We start from the raw sequence: 13237 nt of genomic DNA on the forward strand, positions 1-13237 counted from the left end.
GCCAGCGTGAGCATTTCCTGCAGTGGGTAGCTGCTGCAGGGCCAGCTTCCGGGTTTGGGTGCTTTGGTGGCTGGCTGGTGGGGTAGGTCCCCTGGTGCTGGCGGATTGCACGGATGTCAGTACAGCCCTTCCCCCACTTCTAATGCAGCATCAGTGTCCCTCCCCCCACTTTGGATTCCCCAGTACAAAATATATGATCAAATTATATTGTAAAACCATTCAAATAAAAACATACATTATAAAACCATTTTTTTGGTCTATTTATTTGATGTGTAGCCTGCTTTTCCCCACCACAGCAGGTTCTGAGCGGCTGCCAGCATACCATAAAGTTACAAATCCCATAAAATTACAAATATCCTGTGGTGCTGAAGCCAGCCAAGGGCAATTTCATAAAGAGTTAAAAACAGTGAAAATACATACAAAACATAAAATCATTGGTTAGGAAGGAGGGATTGTTGAGGGAATGCCAAACAAAACAGAAAAGTGGGTGCTGTGTGGTTTCCGGGCTGTATGGCCGTGTTCTAGCAGCATTCTCTCCTGACGTTTCGCCTGCATCTGTGGCTGGCATCTTCAGAGGATCCTCTGAAGATGCCAGCCACAGATGCAGGCGAAACGTCAGGAGAGAATGCTGCTAGAACACGGCCATACAGCCCGGAAACCACACAGCACCCAAGTGATTCTGGTCGTGAAAGCCTTCGACAATACATAAAACAGAAAAGTCTTCTCCTGCTGGCAGAAGATGGCAGTACAAAGCGGCAGGTGAATCTCTCTGAGACCCAAAAGGGGAGGGACAGTCTAGAAATTTAATTTACCAATAATAATGGTGATGCTGATGGATCCACACAAATACTAGGGTGATGCATTACAAGTTCCTAGGCCTTTGGGTGCGGCTCGAATTGTATTGAAAGGCCAACAACCAGCAAAAGAACTGGTAGCTGCGATATTAAACTAAATATGATGATGGTGATGGTGATGATGGTGATGATGATGGTGATGATGTTGATGATGATGATAGTTCCACAGCTTTGGTGCCGTGACTGAGAAAGCCCTCTCGCTGGTAGTGCAATCTCATGACACTCAAAGCAGCGTCTCCAAAGATTACTGTAACCGTCATGTGGGTTCATAAAAGATCAGGCAGGCCTTCGGGTATGCTGGTCCCAAACCGTACAGGGCTTTGACTGTCAAGACTAGCGCCTTGGATTGTGCCCAAAGCTGATTACAATCACTAAATCGATCAATTTAACCAGCATCAGGGACAGTTCCAGGAATATAGTCTATCTATCCCATTAATAGCAGTCATGTTCTTCAGTTCCCAAACTGCCCAAGGAGGCTTTTAAAACCCTTAAAAAAACTCAATTGGGCTGCTATCGTAATTTTTTTGGCAGGGCTCCTGTGCCGTGACGAGACAAGCGGACATTTAGCGGGTGATGTGTTTGTGAGGAGGCTGTGTACCCTTCACGGTTTCAGTCACTGCCTATCCTGCTGTGGTCAGATGTGTGGGAACTCAGTCAGGAAAAGAACAGCCCCTTTCTCTGGTGATCCACAATAAAAGCAGGTTTATGTATTCAACATACTCCTGCTCTGTCTTTGTTGCTTTGGCCTTATAGGAAGAGCTCTGCTGGATCAGACCAGTGGTCCATCTAGTCCGGGGTGGCCAACCTATGGCGCTCCAGATGTTCATGGACAACAGTTCCCATCAGCTACCTCATTATGGATCCGAACACAAATCTAGTTCTGTACTTATGGTTAACATCTTCATTTTTTTCACTTTTAGACCATCTTATAAAACTACTTTAGTCCAGTATGCTGTTTTCAGTTAAATCTCGAATCCCACCCTTATTTCTCTATTTGTATGTTTTCCCTAAGTAGTCCGCAAAGGGTTTCCAATCTTTAAGGAAATGGTCCGTATCCTTGTCTTTTATAAACACCGTCAGCCTTGCCACCTCGGCATATTCTGTGACTTTCAAAATCCAGTCTTGTTTTGCTGGAATTTTATTGTCCCTCCATTTGTATGCATATAAAATCCTTGCTGAAGTTGTGGTGTACATTAAAAAAAAAAGTGTTCTGTATTGATCAGGGATACCCTCCCCCATCAACTCCAAAAGTTGCTGTTCTGAGATCTGTTTTGTGTTATGGCCTTTGTGTGTCAGATGAGGGTTCCTTCAGAAACTGTAGGATGTAAAATACATATCACATGTAAATGTATGCAGCTAAAGCCAAAACTGTACTGCCGCCTCTGCTGCCCCCCTCCCCTGGCCCAAACTCCTTCAAAAGGCACAGACTTGGTACGGACAAGCAGAAGGGGGGCTTTTCTACTCTAAAATGCTTCCTCACCCCAAACAGCTGAATCTTCCTCTGCAGGGTTCCCAACATGTGTTTTAATCTATGCATTAAATCATAGGTGTCAAACTCGAGGCCCTCCAGATGTTATGGACTACAGTTCCCATCATCCCATGCCAGCATGATTCTGGCAGGGGATGATGGGAACTGTAGTCCATAACATCTGGAGGGCCACGGGTTTGACACCTATTCATTAAATATAGACTGACTATCCGGTTGTTGTTCCCCAGCTATATCAGTCTGACTTTTTTCTGTATCATCAATTGCATCACCTAAACATAATTGTTTTTCACCCCAAAAAATACAAGCGCTACACTATACGCACCACTAGAAAGCGTTTAATGTTCAGTGACTGAACAATCAAATAAAATCCCAGACTTGCTAGGAGAGATAGTAAGTATTAGAGCATCATGCTGTGGGTTCACTTTTACATTTGGCAACCCTTCCCTGATAAGAGGATAGAGGATGGGTCTCTCTGTGGTTATCTAGCCATGGTGGCTGAAGAGAACATCCCTTTTCAGAGGCAGTAAACTTCCGGACACCATCGCTAGGAGGCAAAACCAGGGAAGGTGAAAGATTTATACAATCTGAAGATAAACCACTGGTCCAGTGTCTGTAAATAAATGCAACTGAACTGAACATCAGAGAAGGCTTCGGCCTCTGTGCCCTGTGGTTGGGCCACCAGAGAAACTGGTTGGCTACTGTGTGAGACAGGGTGTTGGACTAATTCAGGGGTGGCCAACCTGTGGCACTCCAGATGTTCATGGACTACAATTCACATCAGCCTCTGCCAGCATGGCCAATTGGCCAAAGTGTGTGTGTTTTCTTCTATTATTATTACTGTTGGCAGGGAGAGGAGACCAGATTTGGACTTTTTCTTTTTCTCTTTCTGTATAGGTTGTCTATATATGCAAAATAAATAAAACTTTCTTTAAAAAGAACAACTTTTATTGAGCAGAGGACATCAGCTTCTCCCCTTCTTGGCTAGTATTAATTCACTAGATTATAGGCCGTTTCTCCAGTTATGGATTCATGTTCTATCATCCCCTGCCAGCATCATGCTGACAGGGGATGATGGGGACTGTAGTCCATAACATCTGGAGGGCCATGAAGCTTGACACCTATGCAGTAGGCGGAGTCCTTTGGTACTCCATATGTTATGGACTACACTTCATTTTTGCCAGCATGGCCAATTGGCCATGCTGACGGGGGCTGATGGGAATTATAGTCCATAACATCTGGAGTGCCAAAGGTTCGCCACCACGGCACTAGAGTATCTCTGAATGATGGATGTCCTCAGATATCATCTTCAGCAAGATGTTCTGCTTGTGAAGATTTAGGCTAGCATTCCTGTTAATAATAGAACTGGGGTGGTTGAATTAATTCAGTTGTATCCCATTAGGGAGCATGGTCCTTTCTCGTACGCTGTCATTAACTGGACCTCTTTGTGTGTGTTTTTTGCCTCAGACAATCTGCTTCATCTCATCTTGTCATCATTCCAGGAAAGCGGTATCCCCGGGGCTCTCTCTGCTAACAGTGACATGGTACAGAAGATTTAAAATCAGGTAATTGGTTCCTCGCAGACGGATTACAACTGAAACGTTCTTCTGCTTTTCTCCCCGCTTTGAAAAGTTGTCCTAGGCCCCTTCCGCACAGCAAATGTACAACGGGTTGCAGTCGGGATAAAGGAACCTGTTTTCCTGCTTTTGCACTCACATGCATCCGTGCTGGAAGTGATCGGAGCCCACGGAAACAATCTGGGTTGCTGTTGCGCCTTTGCACGGAGACGCATCTTTTTTTTTAGTCACCACATGTGTCGCTACGCAGGCATGCGCAAATGAACCCCCACAGCCATGCCGATGTCCCATGATACGATCATCTGCACCTGTGTAGCTACGCAGATGCAAGCTGCAAAATTTTAAAAAGGAAAAGGCAGGCAAATAAAGCGCCTCCTGCCCGGCTGTTCGCTTGTAAGCAGCTGCAGCCCGGGATTTTTGAAAAGACTCGCTAGTTTGCCAATTTTCAGAAGACCTGGGTTGGGGAGAAATAACACAGGGCAAACTCATTTTGGGAGCAGTATTGTGCCCACCAAAAATAGTTGTTTTAGTGTCCTGCTTATTGACCCGTGTTTATTGACCCTAAATTTTCTGTTCTGCTCTTTCAGCTGATGTTCACAAGGAAAAGAGTCACGTGATGTATGAAGGCAAACACATACACTTTTCTGAGGTTGACAATAAGCCACTGTGCTCGTACAGTCCCAAACTGTGCAAGCAGCGGCGACTCAACGGCTACGCCTTCTGTATCCGGCATGTTTTGGAAGACAAGACCGCCCCTTTCAAGCAATGTGAATATGTGGCCAAGTACAACAGCCAACGTTGCACCAACCCCATCCCCAAATCTGAGGACCGCAGGTGAGCGATGGGAAGCATGGGGATTCGTGCGTGTAAATATTTTCACATGTGTTATTCCCAGGTGATGGTCCCAGTGGGATATTTTAGCCTTCATATACACCTTCCCAGCAAGGCATTAATGAGCTTCAGAGAAGAAGAGGGGAGGCAAAATATATTTAAACAAAGGATGATTTTCTCGTTCTCCTAGCCAAAAATGGTGGTGGAAAGTGAAGTCAGGTTGCAGCCAATTTATGGTGACCCCATATGGCAGTGGTGGCGAACCTTTGGCACTCCAGATGTTATGGACTACAATTCCCATCAGTCCCTGCCAGCATGGGAATTGTAGTCCATAACATCTGGAGTGCCAAAGGTTCACCACCATGGCCATAGGGTTTTTAAGGCAAGAGACAAATAGAGGTTGTTTGCCATTGCCTGCCTCTGCAGCGAACCTTGGACTTTGTTGTTAGTCTCCCATACAAGTATTAACCAGGGCCACTGTGGTGTAGTGGTTAGAAGTGGCAGACTATGAAGAACTGGGTTTGATTCCCCACTTCTCCACATGGGTGGTGGACAGAGGCATAGCTAGGGAAAATGGAGCCTGGGGCAAAATCCGAGTTTTCCGACCCCCGTGCTCCAGTTTCCCTAGATACAGTAGAGGGGGGGAGAGAAATCAAGCCATCTGCCAATCTCACAGAGGAGTGCCCAGGTCTACCGCTGGGCAGGCAGCAAGGGGCCCAGGTCTACCACTTGGGCAGGCAGCAAGGGGGCCAGGTCTACTTCTTGGGAAGGCTGGAAGGGGCAATTCCCTCGACTGTGGCGCCCACCTTAAAGGGAGAATCTGGAGTCTCTAGTTTAACCACCATCGAAAGTGATGCTGTTTGGGAGTGGATTCTCTCCCCCCTCCAAAAAAACAGCATCACTTTCAATGTTGTTTAAACTGGGGACCCCAGATTCTCCCTTTAAGGTGGATTTAAAAGGAGAATCTGGGGGCCCTAGTTTAAACAACATTGAAAGTGATGCTGGAATCTACCCCCAAACAGCATCATTTTCAATGGTGTTTAAACTAGGGAGCCCAGATTCTCCCTTTAAATCCATGCCGAAGAGGGTGGATTTAAAAGGAGAATCTGGGGAAATTTGGGGGGGGTGTGTGTGCCTGCTGTCAGGGGTGCAATTGTTAAGCTAGCAGCACCAAAATTTCAGAGTATGTTTAGGAGACTCTCCTGATGATACCACCCAGGTTTGATGAAGTTTGGTTCAGAGGGTGCAAAGTTATGGACCCTCAAATGTGTAGCCCCCATCTCCTATTAGCTCCCATTGGAAACAATGGGGGATGGGGTCACCCTTGGGGAATCCATAACTTTGGACCCCCTGAACCAAACGTCACCTAACCAAACATCACCTGGTATCATCAGGAGTGTCTCCCAAAAAATCCCTGAAATTTTGGTGCTGCTAGCCGCTAGCCTAAAAACTGCGCCCCCTGCAGGCCAAAACTGAAAAAACACTAAAAAACGCACAAAAACAAAAATATTTGCGTGCGCCTCCCTATGGTAGCTCTGCCTCTGGCGGTGGATCCAATGAACTGGATTTGTTTCCCCACTCCTACATTCCTGCTGGATGACTTTGGGCCAGCCACAGTTCTCTCCGAATTCTCTCAGCCCCACACACCTTACAAGGTGTCTGTTGCAGAAAAGGAGTTTGTAAACCACTTCTGTGAGGAGTCTCAAAGTGGCTGCAAGTTGAAGAAAGTGGGGTATAAATCCAAAGTCGTCTTCTCTTTTAGCTTCCAATATGCAATCCAGTTCCGGGCAACGAAAGATACAAAGTCCCCCATCCAAAAAAGGGGACAAGCAGTAGCCTTCAAATCAAGATGAATCCTAAGCAGTAAAATACAGATGGCTGTTCTGGGCCATTTAACAATAAAACACAGTGGCTGATGACTTGTAGCCATTTAGACAACAAACAGTAGCTTGAGAGCCAGCATAGAGCCAGTGTAGGTTAAGGTGGATTTAATCTGGAGAACCGGGTTTGATTCCCCACTCCTCCACTTGAGTGGCAGAGGCTTTTCTGGTGAACCAGATGTGTTTCCGCACTCCTACATTCTTGCTGGGTGACCTTGGGCTAGTTTACAGAAGGGAAAAGAACCTTTCTGGCTCTAGTGACCTTGGGCTAGTCACAGTTCTTTGGAACTCTCTCAGCCCCACCTACCTCACAAGGCAGGCGTCTGTTGTGGGGAAAGGAGCTTGTAAGCCACCTCGAGTCTCCTTACAGGAGAGAAAGGTGGGATATAAATCCAAACTCTTCTTCTTCCAACTGCAAATCTCAGTCCCCAGTTCGAATTAATCTATCCCCCAAACGGCATTCCTCAACCTCCAGTTAACAAATATGGCCTTTTCACATTCGTTCCTTCCTTCATTGCTTGCCAGCCAGGGTCCTGGAAAAGACAGACCACCTTCATTTTCACCTCCTACGCAGTGGGAGATAACTTTGGAGATAACTAATTGGGAGATAACTTATTTAAATTTACTTCATCCGTATTTCGCCTAAACAAGCATGCCCCCCCCCAATAAATTCATCTTCCTTTAAATTGTGTTGATTAATTTTATCCTTTCATTTTTGCTTTCTTAGCGCCTCTGTCCCCCCCCAACCCATTCGTGCGCATTTTGAGGGGGAGAGAGAAATAATGTTCCTCTTTCTGCTTTTCAAAGGTATTGCAACAGTCATCTACAGGTTCTCGGGTTTATCCCGAAAAAAGAAAGGAAGAAAAAGAATGATCCAGCAGAAGAGGTGAAAGTCCGACATCAGATGGATTCCATGGCTTTTAGTTTGACGGTTCCCCCGCTGGCCTTGAAGATGCCCAACGGATTGGACGGGATGTCCCTCTCTCCGCCGGGGGCTCGGCTTCCTCTGCATTACCTGGACGCAGATTTAGAAGACCCCTTTGCTTTCAACGAGGAAGACGAGGATCTCAAGAAAGGGGCGACCGTGAAGAAGAAGCTGCAGAGCAAGCTAGCCCAAAACCGACAGCGCCAGAAAGAGACGGAGATTCTGAGAGTTCGCCAAGAGCACTTTAGCCCCCTTCCTGCACCTTCCCAGCAGCCTCTGCAGCCGCCGCCGCCGCTCTCTCATCTCTCACCTTTACCGACTGCTTTAAAGCCAGCAGGGCTACCGCAGGGCTTGGTCTGCAAGTCACCTCAACCTCAGAACACCAGCCTACCAATGCAGGGAGTGGCGCCCACCACACACACTATAGCACAAGCCAGGCAGCTGTCAAACAAGAGACCCCTGCCTCTCCCGGAACCCATCAGGGCTCCGGCCCCAGACCCGCCTAGGGCCGACAGGATCCTCATGAAAGCCACCGCCTTCTCTCCGCACTCGTCCTGCATGAGCCGGCTACAGAGACTGGTGAAACTGTGCACTCAGAAACAGCAGCTGGATGCTGATCTGTTTCCACATTTAGGTAGGTGGAGAATTCCTTGCAACTGCCCCCCCCCCCCCGCGTTTTGTTGGTTGGTTTGTTTCCAGTTCTCATTCGTATGTTTATGGTTAACATATTATTATTATTATTATTATTATTATTATTATTATTATTATTATTATTATTATTATTATTATTATTATTATTACTATTATTACTATTATTACTATTATTACTATTATTATTAATATTAATATTAATATTAATACTATTATTATTATTAATATTAATATTAATATTATTATTAATAATATTGTTAATATTAATGTTAATATTAATGTTATTGTTAATATTGATATTAATATTAATATTAATGTTATTGTTAATGTTATTATTAATATTAATATTTATAAACCGCCCTCCCCCGGAGGGCTCAGGGCAGTGAACAGAACATATAGATCGAGCACAACATAAAATCAATAATATCAAAATTAATTAAATAAATCATTAAGTAGTGGCTCTATGCATGTTAAAAACCAAACCCCATTAAAATGCAGCGTCCTAATATCAGATATACAGATGGCATCCTACTAACAAATCCCCTAAGAAAAGGGGGGGGGGCGGCAGGATCCACAGATGTTATAAAAGGGGGGGGGGCATCAGCGGCCGGTCTCCCCAAAGGCCCGGTGGAACAGCTCAGTCTTGCAGGCCCTGCGAAATTCATTAAGATCCCGCAGGGCCCGCGTAGCTGGAGGTAGAGCGTTCCACCACCAGGCAGGGGCCAGAGCTGTAAAGGCCCTGGCCCGGGTGGAGGCCAGCCGCATCATTGAGGGGCCAGGGACTGTCAGCAAATTGGCCTCTGCTGAACGCAGAGGGCTAGTAGGGACATATGGGGTAATGCGGTCCCGAAGGTATGAGGGGGCAGTTCACACAACAAATGAGGGGGCGGTTCACACAAACACAAAAATTGTTGTGTTTCAGTGCGCAAGATTTGACCTATGTTCTGAGAGACTCCCATCTAGTGCTCAAAACTCCAGTCTGTGGAATTTTGCACATCCCAAAGAGACATTGTACGGCCACGTATCCATTTATATAATCCACAGTAAAGGGCCCTTGGAGCCATAGGCTTGGGCTTCACTGCTTCTCTTCTCCTACTGCAGCCCTGGGACACTGGGGGCCCCCTCTAGGAGAAGCATGAGGAGGGAGTTCGAGGTTTATGGTGGGAGCAGAGAATTGGAGGAAATGGCCCCTCTCCTTGCTTGCATGAAAATGGTTGGAAGGCTCCATCACGTCGAGATGGACAGAGTTGCTCCACAACATGCAAAAAAGCAACATGCAGACAAGCATCCCCTTTCCTTGAATTTATCTCTCTTCCTGGACTTTTATCTCTCTTCCTGGACTTTTATCTCTCTTCCTGGACTTTCCTTGGATTTATCTCTCTTCCTGGACTCAGCTCTGGAGAGCCAGCATGGCGTAGTGTTTAAAAGTGGCAGACTCTAATCTGGAGAACAGTGTTCAGTCCTCTACCACTCCACATGAAGCCTTCTGAGTGACTCTGAGTCAGTCACAGTTCTCTCAGAACCCACAAACCCTCACCCCCCCCCCCTCAGCTTATCAACATAGGAACGGCCAAAAACATGCTGTCTGGTACATTTCCCTCTTCCATTCAGAGACAGATCATATATCCCTCCAAACTGACAAAATAGATCAGTACTTCTGAGGTCAACATGGCAGAGCTGGAGTTTCCAGAACATCTCGAGACCTTTTCTGCGTGTCACTACAGCAATACAAGAAGAAGAAGAAGAAGAGGAGGAGGAGGTTGGATTTATACCCCACTTTTCTCTCCTGTAAGGAGACTTGAGGTGGCTTACAAGCTCTTTTCCCTTCTTCTCCCCACAACAGACACCTTGTGAGGTAGGTAGGGCTGAGAGAGTTCTGAGAGAACTGTGATCTAGGCCAAGGTCACCCAGAAAGAACATAGGAGTGGGGAAACACATCTGGTTCACCAGATAAGACTTGTGCCACTCAAGTGGAGGAGTGGGGAATCAAACCTCCAGATTAGAATCCGCCCTCTCTTAACCACTACCCCAAGCTGGCTCTCCAGAAAGCATTTGAAGTCGAATAAAGTTTATCCAGTGAAGGCAGCCTTTACCTATTTTGTGTGAACTGCCCCCCAAGAAATCCGTGGATGTTTGGGAACAGCTGAGAGTGTGCTTTTAATTTCATGTTTCCCAGGGTTGGACTGGTCTGAAGACAGTGGCGAAGAATGGGAAGAATGGGAGCAAAGTTCACCGTACCAGGTTGCCTGGTCTATCCGAGAAGCCCTCAGATATGAAAGGAGTCAGTAAGTACATATGGCTGCGTTGTACAAGAATGAGGAATGATGGGATTGTAAGTAGCAACCTCTAACCCAGTGGTGGCGAACCTATGGCACGGGTGCCAGAGGTGGCACTCAGAGCCCTTTCTGTGGGCACGTGTGCACAGAGTTTGTCATGTGGGGAGGGGGCAGAAAATCATGCCCCCCCCACACACACATCTAGGCTGGCCTGGGCACGATCCTTTACCTGGGAGTAAGCTTGGTTGCTGGCAATGGGGCTTGCTTCTGAGTAAACCCTCCTAGGGTCGTGATTCACCCATTCGAAGCATTGCACGGCTGCTTCACCAAGCTTACTCCCGAGTAACGCACGCCTCGGAGCCAACCGTTTTTTCTAAACGAAAACCTCAGTATTCAGGTTAAATTGCCGTGTTGGCACTTTGCGATAAATAACTGGGTTTTGGGTTGCAATTTGGGCACTCTGTCTCGAAAAGGTTCGCCATCACTGCTCTAACCTCTCATGCTGTTCTGGAAGGGAGTCAGGGGAAAGGAGACACTGCTAGATCAAGAGGAAGAAATTAAGTCTTTTTATCACGTAAGTTTTAATCCTGTACTCCATGAGCAGCCCTTCAGAACTGTTGTGTCCCGCAGGTCCATTCTGCTACCAGTAGTGCCTTTCGCTGGCCCAGGTCCCCTTTCCACTAGCTGATGATTCTCTGATACTGGGGAAGGTGCTGTTAGCGGCACCGAATGATTCAATCTCACCTAATAGATGCTGATATTTCGGTCATGGCATTCCGATTAACCCTTATGTGACAAAGCACTTTTCTGCTGGAATTCTGCTCGGCAGAGGTCTGAGGAATGCTCTTGAAATCAGTTTATTGGCACGATTGGTTATATGTGAAAGCTTAAGCTTTCTTAATTTTGGGGGGGTCTTTTATTTATATATTTATATGCCTGTTCGGGGAAAGCAATGGCAAACTACCCCACAAAAACAGCTTGCCTATAAAATCACTGCTTGCAGTGGTACCCCAGGGTCGGATACGACTGAAGGGGAAATTTTGCCTTTACCTTTATGCCTGATAATATACTTTACCTTCGGAATTTGAAAAGAAACTTGAGACGAAATGCAGTTTGAGGTCATATTGATAGTAAAATATGAATAGTGGGGAACTGGTGATATTTGCAGGGAAGGGACACCCCATTCTAGTCCATACCTCCAGTTTTTCCCTTTGTCCTGTTTCTTCCCCTTAATCCCAAAATGGCCATTTGGTACTTTCTGCTGGTCAGACCTATCCAGCTACCTGGGCCTCACAGTGGATGGAGGAAGACTGAAACATACACACATATACCCTGTGCTGACCAAGCTAAACTGGGTCAAGCATTTGGTGGCAGCCTCTGCCTCTTGCAGCTGCCATTTTGTGCCGTGCTGTGTCAAAATTTCAAATGGATCTGCAGTCTCCAAATGGTTGGGGATCTCTGACTTAGGCTATAAAAGTACTGTTGGTCATCACAGGGTCGTTGCTGATGTTTTTTCCACTTCTAAAAGGAGGGAGTTCCACAGTCTGGGATTGGTTGAAAAATTCCAATCATCAAGGTCATTCCCACTCAGAGCACATTACAGTAGCCTAACCTGGATGTTTGTAAACTGTGGCCATTTCTGCACAGCAGCAGAAACGGCTCTCCACATCATAATTACTGTCGATGAGGCTCGGGACCGCTCACACGGTATTGTGTGGGCAGCCTGAAGCTGCAGTGAACTCGGGTTCGTCCAGTTCACCTACCTCTCCTCCCTGAGCGGCTCTGGACGGCTGGAGGGACACATGCACATTGCCCTTCAACCTCCGGGGGTTGGAGGGCAGCGTGGGCGTGTCCCTCCCGCCGTCCAGAGCTGCGCAGGGAGGAGAGGTAAGTGACCAGAACACCACAGGGGCCAAAAGCGGCACCCTCATGCTGGTGCGCTTCACACTGCGCACTGGTGGGAAGATGCTGATTTTGAAAAACCTCGCTCAGGGAGTGAGTTTCAAAAGCGGCGTTTTTGCGCCAGTTGGGAGGGGTGAGCATGGTGCTGCTGCATCGCTGTGCGAACAGCGCCCCCCGGGACAATGTTTTTACCATCCCTAGGGCACTGTTTTTCGGCTATGCAGATTGAGGCTATGCCTGTGTGCAGATTGAGGGTTGGATCCAACACCAATTTCGCAGCGGTCGTTTCTGACTCCAGAGAATTTATTTCTGGTTTTTGTGGGACCTGTATGGCTCTCATGCAAGAGACAGAAACGTTGTCTTCCTTCCCCTCCCCACTGCAGCCTTCTGGCTCGCAAAGCTGTTACTCAACACAGATCCCCCAACACGAGAAATAAATGTTCCCTGAGTCAGGAATTGCTGGGGGAAAGGAAGACCTGCAGGCATCAGCATTTTCTGCCAACTGATCACGAGATCCACCAGCAAGTGTGCAGAGGGGCCACCAAGTGCAGGAGCCTGTATACAGGTCCAGGGACGCCATCTTCATAGGTTATTTGTGGTTCTACAACGCCTGCCATTAGCATTGAAATCAGCACATGTAACTGTGGTGGCGAACCTTTGGCACTCCAGATGTTATGGACTACAATTCCCATCAGCCCCTGCCAGCATGGCCAGTTGGCAGGGGCTGATGGGAATTGTAGTCAATAACATCTGGAATGCCAAAGGTTCGCCACCACTGATATATAACATATGGCCGTGTCCCCGGAAAATGTGATTGTGGTGTTAAATGTGTGACCTCTCAAGTAATACAAATGA

At 46.9% G+C, this 13237-nt stretch overlaps 1 protein-coding gene across 2 annotated transcripts in view; it reads left to right on the forward strand.

Moving 5' to 3' along the window:
* Positions 1-13237, forward strand: part of INO80D (INO80 complex subunit D) — a 45473-nt gene that overhangs the window by 14208 nt on the left and 18028 nt on the right. Inside the window, exons 2-5 of one of the 2 annotated variants that reach the window (XM_048485395.1) lie at positions 3808-3905; positions 4505-4751; positions 7436-8187; positions 10381-10489. In XM_048485395.1, the coding sequence (XP_048341352.1) occupies positions 4534-4751; positions 7436-8187; positions 10381-10489 (1079 nt within the window). In that variant the 5' untranslated portion in view covers positions 3808-3905; positions 4505-4533. The remainder of the gene's footprint in view (positions 1-3807; positions 3906-4504; positions 4752-7435; positions 8188-10380; positions 10490-13237) is intronic. The other variant, XM_048485396.1, reaches the window with a different exon arrangement.

This window comes from Sphaerodactylus townsendi, linkage group LG02 (genome assembly GCF_021028975.2).
Source record: "Sphaerodactylus townsendi isolate TG3544 linkage group LG02, MPM_Stown_v2.3, whole genome shotgun sequence".
NCBI classification, from domain to species: domain Eukaryota; kingdom Metazoa; phylum Chordata; class Lepidosauria; order Squamata; family Sphaerodactylidae; genus Sphaerodactylus; species Sphaerodactylus townsendi.